The 15,903-nt window shown below is 41.6% G+C and overlaps 1 protein-coding gene across 1 annotated transcript in view; it reads left to right on the forward strand.

Moving 5' to 3' along the window:
• The window catches only part of LOC138826372 (N-alpha-acetyltransferase 25, NatB auxiliary subunit), a 47,989-nt gene that overhangs the window by 9,762 nt on the left and 22,324 nt on the right, over positions 1-15,903 (forward strand). Inside the window, exons 2-11 of the mRNA XM_070021466.1 lie at positions 1,362-1,447; positions 3,047-3,185; positions 4,156-4,274; positions 7,686-7,760; positions 8,717-8,824; positions 9,102-9,180; positions 10,350-10,461; positions 12,191-12,280; positions 13,187-13,356; positions 15,537-15,649. Coding sequence (XP_069877567.1) covers positions 1,362-1,447; positions 3,047-3,185; positions 4,156-4,274; positions 7,686-7,760; positions 8,717-8,824; positions 9,102-9,180; positions 10,350-10,461; positions 12,191-12,280; positions 13,187-13,356; positions 15,537-15,649 — 1,091 coding nt within the window. The remainder of the gene's footprint in view (positions 1-1,361; positions 1,448-3,046; positions 3,186-4,155; positions 4,275-7,685; positions 7,761-8,716; positions 8,825-9,101; positions 9,181-10,349; positions 10,462-12,190; positions 12,281-13,186; positions 13,357-15,536; positions 15,650-15,903) is intronic.

A 15,903-nucleotide genomic window follows, 5' to 3' on the forward strand; every position in this document is an offset into this window, starting at 1 on the left:
TGAAGACCCTGAGAAAGGAGCTTATTCCCCTTCCCTTTGACTTCCCTCTCCACCCCAGTGGTGACAAAGTTTGGGAGTGGTAGATAAGGGAGATGTAGGTGATAAGGCCACAGTGTGGTTATGCTATATGAACAGGTCTAGAGATCTAACATACAGGTTGAGGGCTATAGTTACTAATAATATACTGTAAGTGCTCTAGTCACACAAGGTTATGGATATGTATGAGTGAAAGTTAATCTACTGTATATGTATGTCAGATATGCTGTGGTGGCTTATGCCTGTGATCCTAACTTCTAAGGGGGCTGAGAGTTGAGAATCTTGGCTTGAAGCCAGCATGGACAGAAAAGAAGTCCATGGGACTCTTGCTGTTCTTGTTGGTCGTGGGGCTTGAACTCAGGATCTGAGTGTTGTCCCTGAGTCTTTTGTAAAAGGCTAGCCTCTACCACTTTGAGCTACAACTCCACTTCCGTTTTTTTGGTAGTTAACTAGAGATTAGGGTCTCACAGACTTTCCTGCCTAGGCTGGCTTTGAACCATGATCCTCAGATCTGTCTCCTGAGTCGCTAGAATTACAGGTTTGAGCCACCAGTACCTGGTGGTTAGTTCTTTTTTTTTCAGTATTGCAGTTGAACTCTGAGACTCATGCTTGCTAAGCAGGTCCTTTACCATGTGAACAACCTCCCTCCCCCATTTTTTGTATTTTTTTTTTTTTTTTTTTTTTTTTCCAACTTACATGCATATGATTTATTTTTTTTTTTTTTTAATTTTTTTTATTGTAGAGATACTATACAGAGGGTTACAGTTACATGAGTGAGGTAATGAGTACACTTCCACTTCCTCTTGAACATTGTTACCCCCTCCATTGTTTTCCCCCTACCATCCCCTCCCTCCCTCCCTTCCCCAAGGTTCTTTTTTTTTTTTTTTTTTTTTTGGATCGTGATTAAGTGATTACTTAATTTCCGGAAATTCACAGTATTGTGGAATAATGATGCTCATTTAAAGTCACAAGTTCATTCTAACTTTCCTGGAGCAAATTGTCTATCACAGTCTGTAATATATAACGGTGCTCATATGTTATATACCATATATGTGATCAGCAGCATGGGGATATTTAGTAGTGGTTCAACCAGATGAGTGGGAGTTCTTTGTTTCTTAAGTCCTGTTAGTTTTGTCATATCACCTAACCTTTTGGATTCATCATCCACTTATCAGGGAGACCATGTACTGTTTGTCTCTTCGTTCTTGGCTTACCTCGCTCAACATGATTCCTTCTAGCTCCATCCATTTCCCTGCAAATGCCACCCATTTTTTGTATTTTTTGCTGTAGGAATGTAATGACTATAACATATTTTCTCTTTGTAGATTATCTTGATAATGGGAATAATAAAATGGCAATTCAGCAGGCAGACAAATTGTTGAAGAAACACAAGGATCTTCACTGTGCTAAGGTAAGTTTTTTTGAGCTCGAGTGTTCATATATATGGTTATATTTGTAATTCTTAATTGGACTTTCCTTTTTTACAACTTTTTTTTTTCCTTTTAGCAAAATTTTTTAAGTATAAAAATAAGGTTAAAGGAGGGAGAAATAGAAACCTTTCCTGCTTCCCATGAAGGAGTTAAAGACTATTATTATTACTATTTTTTTTCCCCCAGTACTGGAGCTTGAATTCAGGGCCTGGGCCTTGTCCTGAGCTACTTTTTGCTAAAGGCTAGCACTCTACTACTTGAGCCACAGTACCACTTCTGGCTTTTTCTGTTTATGTGGTACTGAGGAATCGAACCCAGGGTTTCATGCATGCTAAGCAAGCACTGTTCCACTAAGCCACATTTCCAGCCCTATTACTATTTTTGGCAGTACTGGAGTTTGAAGTTGGAGCTTTGGGATTGTTTACATTTGCATTGAGCTTTCTAGGCAAATACTCCACCACTTGAGCCACATCTCCAGCTTTTTTTTTTTTTTAAGTTCCTTAAAGAAAGGAGATGTATTTGTGCCATTTTTAGAATATTTTATAGCATGCCCTATGTGGCTACTATACACTCTTAGTATGACTAAATTAAGGTCTGTCTGGCAGTTGGTACACTCCTGTAATCTCAGGGGACAGGAGGATCTTGAGTTGGAGGCAGTCCTGAGCAAAGGTACCAGCAAGTATTGTGCTTGTCTAGAATGTACAAGGCTCGAGGTTTGATCCCCAGAACAATGCCCCCCCCCCCAAACAAACAAAAAACTACTCTCAAAAAACAAAAATAGCCAGGCACCAGTAGCTCACGCCTGTAATCCTAGCTACTCAGGAGGCTGAGATCTGAGGATTGCCGTTCAAAGCCAGCCTGGGCAGGAAAGTCCATGAAACTCTTATCTCCAATAAACCACCAGAAAACGGGAAGTGGCGTTGTAGCTCAAGTGGTAGAGCTCTCGCCTTGAACTGAAGAGCTGAGGGACAGCGCTCAGGCCTAGAGTTCAAGCCCTACAACTGACCAAAAAAAAAAAAACAACAACAAAAAACTAAGCAAATAGGAAGAAATCTTAAATTATATCATATTTAAGGTTTAAATTTAAGATTGTGCTGATCCATAAACTGCCACATAAGCTTGCCTTAGGGATTGACCTTGAACTCTCCATTTCTTTCTCCTGTCTCAGCTTTTCCTTTTCTTCTTTTGGTGGTCTTGGAGCTTGACTCAGGACCTGGGAGCTGTCCCTGAACCTCTTTGTGCTCAAGGCTAGTGTTCTACCACTTGAGCCACAGTGCCACTTCTAGCTTTTTCTGAGTGGTTAATTGGAGATAAGAGTCTCACAGACTTTGCTGTCTGGGCTGGCTTTGAACCATGATCCTCAGATCTCAGCCTCTGAGTAGCTAGGACTACAGGCATGAGCCACTGGCACCCAGCTCAGCTTTTCATTTTAAAAATGGATTTGGTAGGACGCATTGCTAAAGTGGTAGATTGCTTATCTAGCAAGTATGAAGCTCTTAGTTCAAACCACAGTACTACTCCCCCCCCCCCCATCCTCAAAAAAAAACAAGCAAAACTGACATTTCTTTCCTTGCTGGTAGGTCCTAAAGGCAATTGGTTTACAGAGAACTGGAAAGCAAGAGGAAGCTTTCACTCTGGCTCAGGAAGTGGCCGCTCTGGAGCCCACAGATGACAACTCACTCCAAGCACTGACCATTCTCTACCGGGAGATGCATCGGCGTATGTTGCTTTCTTTCCACTGCGAAGCATAGGCTGTCCCCTTTTCTGAGGACTTCTCTATTTGCTTTGTCTGGTTTAGGTATCAGCCATGATTTACATGATGACAGTAGTTAGATTGACACAGTAGCCAGGGCTTGTTGATGGAAGCTCTTGAACAGAAAATATATTTACGAGAGTTAGGTTCCATGAAGTGGAATGAAGTTTTAAGTGAGTTTATTTGTGTCATTATGATTTGCTAAATGAAGTCTTTTCCCCTTGTTTTCACTTTTGTTTTTGGTGCTAGTACCAGGGCTTGAGCACTCCGCTCTGTCACTTGAGCCACACCTCTACTTCTGTCTTTTGCCTGGATATCTTTTGTGGGTCAGTCTCATGGACTGACCTTTCCTGCCAAGGCTGGCTTTGAGCCTCAATATCCAGATTTCATGTCTCTGAGTGGAACTAAAACAATTTAACAATGAAGTACTAGGGGAAAGAATTAGGAAGGAGACAGAGCGGGTCCTGGCTGCTGTTGTATGTTGTAAATGTAATGAGGTGATCTGAGCTACTTTGTGCTTCTGCCAAACAACAGCTAGTAGAGTCAGTATCAGCCAGATGCTGGTGGGTCATGCCTGTGGCTGAGATCTGAGGATTGCAGTTTGAAGCCAATCTAGGAAAGAAAGTCTGTGAGACTCTTATCTCCAGTTAGCTATCCAAAAAGCTAGAAGTGGAGCTGTGGCTCTAGTGGGCTAACCTTGAGTAAGAAAAAGCTCAAGGAGAGTACCCAGGCCTTGAGTTCAAGCCCCAGGACCTGTACACATACACATCAAAAAAAAAAAGTGAATATCAGATGATGTAAAGGCAAAGCGAATGCGTTCCTCCTCCTCACTGGTAGCACACCTCCATTTGTACCAAATAGAGAGAACACTAAATGCTGTTAGGATTTGCTTTGATTATTGAAGCATGCTGAAGTTTTTATTTCTCTTTGTCTTAGCGGAGTTAGTTACAAAACTTTATGAGGCAGCTGTGAAGAAAGTTCCCAATAGTGAGGAATACCACTCGCACCTCTTCATGGCCTATGCCAGAGTAGGGGAATACAAGAAAATGCAACAGGTAACTTGAGCCCCATATCTATCGGGCTGTGGGGTTACTGTTAAGTGGTAATGTGGTTTAATTGCTGTGTGTGTGTGTGTGTGTGTGTGTGTGTGTGTAGAGAATTAAAATTATATGTTGGTTTGTGGTGATCAGCCACATTTATTAAAGGTGTCTTATTTGAGAAAGAGTTGATTGTTCTTGTGTGGCTTAAATGGTATGTTTCGTTTGGTTTCGGTAACTGTCCCACTGCATCAGATAGCAATCTGAAATGAATAGATTATCGGGAGAATAATTTTAAAGTTTCATCTAGTTTGTAAATTTAAGTGTTTGTAGCCTTCTGGAATTTGTTTTTGTTTTTTAAATTTTAGGTGGCACTTGGGTTTGAACTTAGGCCTCATGTTTAACTAACGCAATGCTGCTGAGCCATGCTCTCTGGACAACTCTAATCTGCTGGGGTTTTTATTTTTGTTCATTGTTGTTGTGGTTATTTTTAAATTTGTACCAGCACTGGAGCTTGAATTCAGTGCTTTGCACTCTTGGTTTTCTCTGCTCAAGACTGATACTCTTCTGCTTGAGTCACAGCTCCACTTCTGGCTTTTGGCTTGTTTACTTGAGATAAGAATTTCATGGACGTTTCTGCCCAGGCTGGCTTTTTGCCTCAATCCTTAGATCTCACCTCCTGAGTAACTAGGATTACAGGCTTGAACTGCTAGGGCCAGGCCATGGTGAGATTTTTTAGAAGGGGAAAAAAAGTCTTCATTGTTTGAGTGACTTTTTGTTTTTAATATTTTCCTGAGGCAGCTTCTTGCCAGTTAGTGTTTTGTATGTGTATTTGAGGGAGCTTCATTGACATGGACCTGTCTGAACTAGTGTATTGGTAAAGCTGACATTGGAGAAGAATGAAACACCCACACAAAAAGCTCATTAACAGTTATGATGTCAGACTGTTTCTAACGGTTTTCATCCCATTCCTCCAGTGTGTGTACCCCAGTCTCAGCTACAGGGACTTCAGGCCATCCTAGGCTGTCTGTCCAATCCTTTGGAATATACTCCATATTGCTTTCAGACCTCTTCTCTTTTTGATCTACCTCATCCTTGTTTAATGCCTCCTTTCTTCCTGTTTTCTGTCTGCACAGTAGTGCTAACATAGAATTCCCTGAAAAGTTGATTTATATGTATCATTTCCCTGCTTTCTATAGAGTCCTTTTCAAAGACTTCTCAACAAAGATACCCACAGTCTGCCTTGCAACCCCTTTTCCTTCCTTCCTTCCTTCCTTCCTTCCTTCCTTCCTTCCTTCCTTCCTTCCTTCCTTCCTTCCTTCCTTCCTTCCTTCCTTCCTTCCTTCCTTCCTTCCTTTTTTTCTGTGCCAGTCCTGGGGCTTGAACTGGGGGTCTGGGTATTGTCTCTGAGCTTTTCTTTTTACTCTACCACTTGAGCCTACAGCTCCACTTCTGGCTTTTCCCCCCACAAGTTGATTGGAGATTAGACTCATGGACTTTCTTGCCTGGGCTGGCCTCAACCTTGCTCTTCAGATCTTAGTCTCCTGAGTAGCTAGGATTATAGGTGTGAACCACTGGCACATGGATTTTGAATTCCATCTTATGCTTGCTAGGTGCTTGCAAGGTGCTTGCTAGGTGCTTGCAAGGTGCTTGCTAGGTGTTTGCAAGGTGCTTGCTAGGTTCTTGCTAGGTGGGCTCTACCACCTGAGCCATGCCTCCAAAGATCTCCCCCACCTTTTAAAAATTGTGCTGGAGATTATAATTAGGTCCTTGCACATACATGCTGAGCAGGTATTCTATTACTGAGCTACATCTCAGCCCTTTATTTTTTTATTTTTTTTTTAGGGGTTCTGGGAATTGGACACAGACCCCGTGTTTGCTAAGCTACCTCTGAACTTCACCTAGGTTTTTTTTTTACTTATTTTGATATTTTTCCCATCTTAGAACTGATGTAGTTACTTACCCCCAGCCAAATATTTGTTCTTGCATCCACAGCCTCACCTCAGGTCTTTGCCTGGCAGCACCTGTCTGACTGCTGAACGAGTGCTGCTTCCTAGAGGCTTTACACATACCAGTCTCCTCCCAGTTTTCCTTAAAGAAAGTAGAAAGGAAATAAACTTAACTAAATTTTTCTTGGAAAAGCCTACCATACCATGGTGTTTTTTTTTTTTTTTTTTTTTTTGCCAGTCCTGGGGCTTGAAATCCGGGCCTAGGCACTGTTCCTGGGCTGCTTTTGTTCAAGGCTAGCACTCTACCACTTGAGCCACAGCACCACTTCCAGCTTTATCTCTTTTTGTGGTATTGAGGAACCCAGGGCTTCATGCATGCTAAGCAAGTACTCTACCACTGAGCCACATTCCCAGCACTGCCATGGTATTTTAGTATGCATTTTTATTGTTAATTAAATTGCAGTTGTGTATTTATCATATCTTCCTAGCTTCTCTTTCTTCTCTCTCTCCCCTTCCTTCTCCGCTTGCTACTCCCCTCCCCCTCCCCCCTACACCCTTTGGCCTTACAGGGGATGAAACCTAGGATTTCAAGAGTTCTTTTCTTAACTTTTAGAGCTTTATTGGGGCTCATGTAACTTTGGAAGTGGATTGACAGTTGGCAGAAGAGTAAAAGACATAAAACAGTGACTATGATGATTAGTAAACAGACTTCTAGCTTCTAGTTAGCTCATTATGAATACGTTCTCAGATATGCTTGAATAAGTATATTATTTCATTTTGTCATGTCCCTGATTTGAAGTAATGCTGCATATTGTACATTTCACAATGAAAGGCTTAATTTTGATTGCTATCTTGAAAGAACCTAACTGTTTCCCTAATTTAAGAATTATTTTTGATTTATGTCCTTGTACTCTTGATTTTGATGTTTAAATATTCTGTTTGAGGTTTTTTGTTTTCTTTTTCTGTTGTTTGCTTGTTTGGTACTATATAGTCCAGCCTGGCCTTTAAACTCTTGATATTCCATCCTTTGATTCATTAGTGCCCAGATTACAGGCATGTGCCACGCTGCCTTATTACTATCTGCTTTTCTTTGTTTTACTATAAATGGTTATTGTGGCATTTTCAGGAATGATTGCTTACTGATAAATATTTGTAAGACTTGTGTGTTTGCATGGTAGCCTGTAGAACTGTATTAGATCATGTTGTAGTCTGTGAATATTTGGACTTTTCTCTTAGAATAAGATAGTTGGAAAGGTGAAAATAGCACTCAAGATGTAGAACCCCCTTCTGATGACTGCTGTCATCATTAAGTAACTTGGCTCTCATCTGGGATATGTAAATGTGATGCTGGTCTTTTAGGAAACTTCTTCTACGTACCTAGATTATTTTTATTTATTGTTTCCTTCATACCTAGCTTATTAATTGATCTCTATGTGATATTTTCTAAATTAGTTATTCTAATTTAATGGCTCTCTTTCAGGCTGGCATGGCTCTATATAAGATTGTCCCCAAAAACCCTTACTACTTTTGGTCTGTGATGAGCTTAATTATGCAAGTGAGTATGGCATTTGGAATGCATCAAAGTATGTCTTTAAAAATTTATTTTCTTAAAGTGTTTCTGAACGTACTGCAGTGAGTGTTAAATATAAGACTTATTGTCAGGTGATTTTCCTAGGTAGGGATACTTGGTATCTTTTTTCTCCTCTTCCTCCTCCTTCTCTTCCACTTCTTTCGCTTCTTCCCTCCTTTCTTCTACACAGCCCAGGCTGGCTTTGAACTCTAAGTAGCCCAGGTTAGGCTAAAACTGGAGATCCTGCTGCTTCTGCCTCCTGAGTTCTGGGATACCAGGCCTTAGGCCTGGTATTTTATTTGTACATAACAGAGACTCAATTTCCCCTGAGTGTTTGATCCATTGCTGGATTATTTGGTCAGTCATGAAGCTCAGTCTGGAGATGATAGAGGCAGTGTTAGAGGTGAGTGAGCAGTCATTGAATGGGTCAGCCTTCATTTAGTGTTTTCCTTTCTGAGCCTTGGCTTGCTCTTTTGTGGAATGGAGATGCTTACTGTAAGCAGCAAAGTGAGATTCTTTGTAGGAGAAGATGCGGAAGAATAGTTAAAATGTAGTGATTAAGAATAGGCATTCTGGGATCAGACAGTATTTAAGGTAATTGTAGCCAGTAACTATAAATGAGAAGAATCGGCATTTCTCCTTCCTTACAGCTGAGGACATTGTTGACGTATGACAAGCTTATACAGGGCCTATGTTTCTAAAGAAATGCAGGGATATGTCATGGTGGAAGTCTAGCATCTCAAAAATGCACTGGTTGGTGAAGCTGTGGTGAAGGAATCTCTTGTAAAGCACATAATCTCTTAGATGTCCAGTTGGCAGGTTCAGAGTAGATCAGCTATGTGACACGTTGGATCAACAGTTATAAGCCAGAGTTGCGTGTTAATAGGAATAGTGCAAGCAGGGGAAAAGTTAGAATGAAACATTTATTTTTCCCCTTCTAGTCTATATCAGCACAGGATGAAAACCTGTCTAAAACCATGTTTCTGCCCCTTGCCGAGAGAATGGTAGAAAAAATGGTGAAAGAGGACAAGATCGAAGCTGAGGCTGAGGTGAGTGTGATTTTAGTAGTCTCACAATATTGTGCTAAAGTACTGTTAACTCTAGTCTAGTTTCATCTAGCCTCTCCATCTCTGCCCTGCCTATAATTGAAGCTTTCTGGTCTTTAGCAAATACCCTAGGATGAGATGTGTGGGTGGGAAGTTTCATGTCACTGGAGGATAGTGTTCTATTAAATAAGTGTTAAAAAAAAAACCAACAAAAACATACACGTGATCATGTTATTATTGAAAAATTGCAATGGTTGTCCTCATTTATGTCTTCTGTAAGGTTGAACTTTATTATATGATCCTGGAACGCTTGGGGAAGTACCAGCAAGCCTTGGATGTCATTAGGGGGAAATTAGGAGGTAATTTTAAAAGTTTTCCTGAATTTTTTTTCTCTTTAAGCATAAAAATTATTTATTGTGCTAAATTTTTTCTCATAAAAAATAAACATGTTAAAATGTTATGGATTCACTTGTGATTGATAACTTTGATTACAAATTCTTACAGATTTTTCTATATGTTGTTAATTAATTTTTCTGGCACCACTTCAGTGCATACAGTCACATGCATGCACACAAACACATACACAAAAGAACTGTGCCAGGCACTGGTGGCTCATATTTGTAATCCTAGTTACTCAGAAGGCTGAGATTTCAAGATCATGGTTCAAAACCAGCCTGCGCAGGAAAGTCTCTGAGGCTCTCCAGTGAACCACCAGAAAACTGGAAGTGGCACTGTGGCTCAAAGTGGTAGAGCACTAGACTTGAGCAAAGGAGCTCAGGGATGGTGCCCAGACCCTGAGTTCAAGTCCCACGACTCCCCCCCCTCAAAAAAAAAACAACAAAAAAAACCCCAACTGTTTGCCTGGGCTAAATTTGTTGGAGTAGTTTTATGAGTCTTCCACATACACAATCTCCATTGTATACCTCTTTTTTTTTTTTTTTTCCTTTTTGGCCACTCTTGGGGTTTGAACTCAGGGCTTGGGCACTCACTGTCCCTGAGTTTCTTTTGCTCAAGGCTAGCACTCTACCACTTGAACCACAGCACCACTTCTGGCTTTTCCCAGTAATTGAACCCAGGGCTTCATGTATGCTAGGCAAGCACTCTACCACCAAGCCACATTCCTAGCCCAGTGCACCCTTGTTTTTAACTGACAAAGCAATTATAAAAATTTAGCATTAGAAATATCCTTTGCTTTCTCTTTTTGTTGGGGAGGGGTTGGTCATGGGGCTTGAACTCTGGGCCTGACCCCTGTCCCTCAGCTCTTTAGCTGAAGGTGAGCGCTCTACCACTTGAGCCACAGTGCCACTTCCAGCTTTTTCTGTTTATATGGTGCTGAGGAATTGAACCCAGGGCCCCTCCTTTGTTCTCTTAAGTGAAATCTTTATTATAAGCTTGGGTTTAAGAGCAATCCCATTTTTTAAGGAGTAAATAAGGAAAATGAAACCTTTTCCCATTTATGATTGGACTTTTTTCTGGTTTGGGGTGGAAATGGCACCAACTCACCAACTTTCGTAACTTTGTGTTATAGAGAAGTTGACAAGTGAGATTCAGAGTCGAGAGAACAAATGCATGGCTATGTACAAGAAGCTGAGCAGGTGGCCGGAGTGCAACGCTCTTTCCCGGCGCCTTTTACTGAAAAAGTGAGTAGATCCTGGATTTTGTGCTGAGATCATCATTGGGTTTCCTGGACTCATTATTGACAATTTTTGTGCCTGTGTATTTTGAGATTTCTAGGTAGAGAGAAAATTCTCTCAGTAGTTGTATCATTGGTATTTTTAAGATTCCATTTTTTTTTTTCTTTTGTTGGTCGTGGGGCTTGAACTCTGGGCCTGGGCGTTGTCCCTTAGCTCTTCAGCTCAAGGCGAGCGCTCTACCACTTGAGCTACAGTGCCACTTCCTCATTGGTATTTTTAAAAAGCAAGTTTTCGAAGAGCCTTCATCTTTTGCTAAGGAGGTGCAATGGTACTTAATGTCACCATGGTGGCTAGACCTGGAGAATGAATGCTGAATATTATAAATGTATTGCAACCAATATTGGCCCAAAAGAGTCTTCCTTCTTAGGACACCACCTCCTATATAGGAAGAGCTCATAAGCCGGGCACTGGTGGCTCACGCCTGTAATCCTAGCTACTCAGGAGGCTGAGATCTGAGGATCGCGGTTCAAAGCCAGCCCGGGCAGGAGAGACCGTGAGACTCCTATCTCCAATAAACCACCAGAAAACCGGAAGTGGCGCTGTAGCTCAAGTGGTAGAGCGCTCACCTTGAGCTGAAGAGCTGAGGGACAGTAACCAGGCCCAGAGTTCAAGCCCCACGGCCGACAAAAAAAAAAAAAAAAACAGAGCTCATTTGGACAGTCATCTATTAAGTAAAATTTCTAGGTTGGGCAAGGTGGCTTATGCCTGTAACCCTAGCTGTTTAAGAGATAAAGATTGAGAGGCTTGCAGTTCAAGCCCAGCTCAGGCAAAAGGTTTGTAACACTCTTATCTCAACCAAAAAAAGCTGGGTTGAGATGGCATGGGCTTAGCTAACAAGAAACAAATAGGAAGATAGAGGTATGAGGCCAGCCTGGGTAAAAGTACAAAACTTACCCTAAAAACCAATTGGAAAAAACTGTGCTGGCTCCATGTCTCAAGTAGTAAAATACCTCCCTAGTAAGTGCAAAAACCAGCCAACTAACCAAACAACAAGGTTACTTTTCTTTGATAGCCTGGGCGCTGTCCCTCAGCTCTTCAGCTCAAGGCTAGCGCTTTACCACTTGAGCCATAGGACCACTTCCAGTTTTCTGGTGGTTTATTGGGAATAAGAATTACACGGCCTTGGGGCTGGGAAGGTGGCTCAGTGGTAGAGTGCTTGCCTTGCATGCATGAGGCCCTGGGTTCGATTCCTCAGCACCACATAAGCAAAAATTAAAAAGCCGAAAGTGACGCTGTGGCTCAAGTGGTAGAGTGCTAGCCTTGAGCTGAAGAGCTGAGGGACAGCACCCAGGCCCAGTTCAGACCCCATGACCAGACCCCCCAAAAAAAGAAAAAGTTTCACGGCCTTTCCTGCCTGAGCTGGCTTTGAACTGAGATCCTCAGCTCTCAGCCTCCTGAGTAGCTAGGATTACAGGCGTGGTACCCAGCATGGTTATTTTTTTGAAGGGACACAGGTTTGTTTGTTTTGTTTTTTGTTTTTAAGTCTTTCACTTTGATGATAATGCTTCTGGAGTGATATTCTCTTAAGAGTTGCAGAGTTTCTACAGGAATGGGTGAACCATTCCTTACTTACAAAGAAACGTAACTTAGAACAAAAGTAATGCTACATGGTGCATAAGACAGATTTATCACAACTTGTATTTAATCCTGTGTGCATCATTCAATCTGATTTTAGCTCAGATGACTGGCAGTTCTATCTGACTTATTTCGATTCTGTCTTTCGACTGATTGAAGAGGCCTGGACCCCTCCCGCTGAAGGTGAACAGTAAGTCATCTTTCCTGAATTACAACAGCACTTTCAAATAGGTTTTTATTTTTTATTTTTTAGCAGAAGCTAATTGAATTCTGTCTGAACTGTAAAATCCTTTCAAAGTAAGATTTTTTTCTCTCATTTTTTTCCCTCTGTCTTAGAGATGATTTATTTAACTTCTCTATTGATGATACTTGTTTTTTTTTATTTCTTTTTTCTTTCTTTCTTATTATAGGTAATACTATAATAAACAGAAATAGGATTTTTTTTGGGGGGGGTGTCCAGTCATGGGGCCTGAACTCTGGGCCTGGGCGCTGTCCCTCAGCTCTTCAGCTCAAGGCTAGTGCTCTACCACTTGAGCCACAGAGCCACTTCCGGCTTTTTTCTTTTTTGCTTGTGTGGTGCTGAGGAATCAAACCCAGGGCCTCAGGCATGCAAGGCAAGCGCTCTACCAACTGAGCCACCTTCCCAGCCCAGAAATGGGATATTTTAAAAATAATGAATGCAGGAATAATGTTTAAGATAGGAATTATGGTAGAGGAGATCTAAAATAGCAGTTGTGGATTTAAGATAGCTTTGAGGGCTGGGAATGTTGCTTAGTAGTAGAGTGCTTTCCTAGCATGCATGAAAATCTGGGTTTGATTCCTTAGTACCACATACACAGAAAAAGCTGGAAGTGGTTCTGTGGCTCAAGTGGTAGAGCGCTACCCTTGAGCAAAAGAAGCTCAGGGACAGTGGTCAAGCCCTGAGTTGTTGACATTTGGGTTTAATCCCTATCATTGGACAAAAAAAAAACGATACCAAATATGAACCCATCTTGCCCTCTTACCCACATAGAAAACAATGAATTCCACTTGGCTTTAACCTTTTGGAAGGACGGTAGAGGTAATAAAATACCTTTTTTAATGTGTTTGTACCCAGCTCTTTAGAAGGAGAAGTACATTATTCAGCAGAAGAGGCTGTGAAGTTTATAGAAGACCGGATAACAGAGGAGTCCAGAGGCTCCCGCCATCTCCGAGGACCACATCTGGCTAAACTGGAGCTGATTAGGCGTTTACGAAATCAAGGGTGTAATGATGAGTACAAGCTGGGTAAGAAGTGGTACAGTGTTTGTGGACCCTGGAGTAGGCATAGGGATGTCCTCAGTGCCTCTGATTCCAGTGATGATGAAGTGTAGCAATCTGAAGTCATCTGAAAGTATTCACTGGAAAATAGATCATATACTGTTCTTTTTTTTTTTGGGTCCGGTCGTGGGGCTTGAACTCTGGGCCTGGGCGCTGTCCTTCAGCTCTTCAGCTCAAGGCTAGCGCTCTACCACTTGAGCCACAGTGCCACTTCCGGCTTTTTCTTTTTGCTTATGTGGTGCTGAGGAATCGAACCCAGGGCCTCATGCATGCAAAGCAAGCGCTCTACCACTTGAGTCACAGCACCACCTCCGGCTTTTTTCTTTTTGCTTATGTGGTGCTGAGGAATCGAACCCAGGGCCTCATGCATGCAAGGCAAGCACTCTACCACTGAGCCACCTTCCCAGCCCCTTGTTGCTACTTTTCAATGTTGTGAATGCCTTCCCTAAGGTAACTGTCTCATAGTTTCAATTAAATTCTGGCATTCACTAAACTTAGGTAAAAATTGTCATTTTTTTCAGTATTCTTTTGAAAAAGAGAGACCCAAAGAAACTTTTAAAAAACTTCATTATCACTGAACGTTTGGTCCTTTTTAGGGCTGGTCCACATGTGTTCTGGTGGCCACTTGTCCTGTGATAATGCGCCTGCAGTGTATGTCATCTGTCCTGTGGTCTCCACCCATTTTATTATCTAATTAGTGTTCTTGGCCGTTCATCCTAAAATCAGTATTCTTTCTCTGTCATTCCCTTTGTAGCTTATTCATAGCCAGTGTTTAGTTCTGTGTTGGCTTCCTCTTTTGGGCTACATTATTAGACCTCACTGGATATATTAGCCACAGAAATGGAGGCTTACTTTCTTTGCAATCTGAACATGAATGTCTGTGGATTTCCTAGCTCCCTCTTCCACTCAACAGCTTATATCTTACAAATGTGCTGGTATGGGTATTAGCCTGATCTTCACATTTGTTGAATAGCTATGATATCATGTCTTCTTTTCCTTGGAAGTGCTGGTGTTTGAACTCAGGACTTCATGCTTGTTGGGTAGATGCTCTTCCATTTGGAGCCTGCTAGCCCCTTTTTTACATTGATGATGATGATGATTTTGTCAGTCATGGGGCTTAAACTCTGGGCTTGAGCACTGTCCCTGAGCTCTTCAGCTCAAGGCTCGCACTCTACCACTTGAGACACAGTGCCACTTCTGGTTTTCTGGTAGTTAATAGGAGATTAAGAGTCTTACAGACACTTTGCTGCCCAGGCTGGCTTTGAACCGCGGTCCTCAGCTCTTAGCCTCCTGAGTAGCTAATATTACAGGCGTGAGCCACCAGTGCCTGGCCTGGTTAATATTTTTATTATTACTGTTTTTGGTACTGATCTTGGAGCTTGAATTCATAACCTGGGCATTGTCCCGAGCTTTTTTTTTTTTTTTTCTTCAAGGCTAATGCTGTACCATTTGAGCCATAGCTCTATGCTGACTTTTTGGTGGTTAATTGGAACTAAAAGTCTTATGGACTTTTCCTGCTTCCACTGGATGAGAAATCTGATCCTCGAATCACCTCCTGAGTAGCTAGGATTATAGGCATGAGCAAAAGAAAAAAGAAAACAGGCTTTAAGTGTAAACCCCAGTACCACCAAAAATTAAAATAAAAAAGAACAGTACATCGGGGCTGGGAAGGTGGCTCAGTGGTAGAGCCCTTGCCTTTTTTTTTTTTTTTTTAGTCATGGGACTTGATTCAGGGCGTGGGAACTGTCCCTGAGCTCTTTTTGCTCAAGGCTAGCACTCTACCACTTTGAGCCACAGCACTACTTCGATTTTTCTGGTTGTTAATTGTAGATAAGAGTCTCATAGACTTTTCTGCCTGGGGTGGCTTTGAAGCGTGATCCTCAGATATCAGCCTCCTGAGTAGCTAGGATATAGACATGAGCCATAAGCATGTTCTACCACTTTGAAGCACAGCTCTACTTCTAGTTTTTTTGGTAATTGGAGTTAAAGAGTCTCAAGGACTTTCCTGTCTTTGCTGGCTTCAAACCGTAGTTATAGGCATGAACCACCAGCACTTAGCAAAATGAATGCTATAAAATAAAAATCATTTGATTTAGAAATTGCTAAAGTTTATGGATAATTTAGTGACTTTCTTCTCTCCCTTTTAGGAGACCCGGAAGAATTGATGTTCCAGTATTTTAAAATGTTTGGAGATAAACCGTGTTGTTTTACAGACCTTAAAGTGTTTGTTGACCTATTGCCAGCTACACAGTGTACAAAAGTAAGTACCTTTCAGAATTTTGTTGATGAAAACTAGGTTAAGCATTTGGGATTCCTTTCCTTAATGTGTGGGAACAGCAAACATGAGGTACATGGTGAGTTCGCTGGTCAGTTAAGTACTCTGAGTGCTATCACATCAAAGGCACAGTTTCTCTTCAAGGCAAATTATAGTGGGAATGAACACCTGGAAGGTGATTGGAGTCTTTTTTAAAAATTACTCTTTCTGGTGATATTGGGGATCAAACTCAGGGTTTT

Source organism: Dipodomys merriami, unplaced genomic scaffold (assembly GCF_024711535.1).
Source record: "Dipodomys merriami isolate MVZ:Mamm:240054 unplaced genomic scaffold, mDipMer1.0.p SCAF_142, whole genome shotgun sequence".
Taxonomy (NCBI): Eukaryota; Metazoa; Chordata; class Mammalia; order Rodentia; family Heteromyidae; genus Dipodomys; species Dipodomys merriami.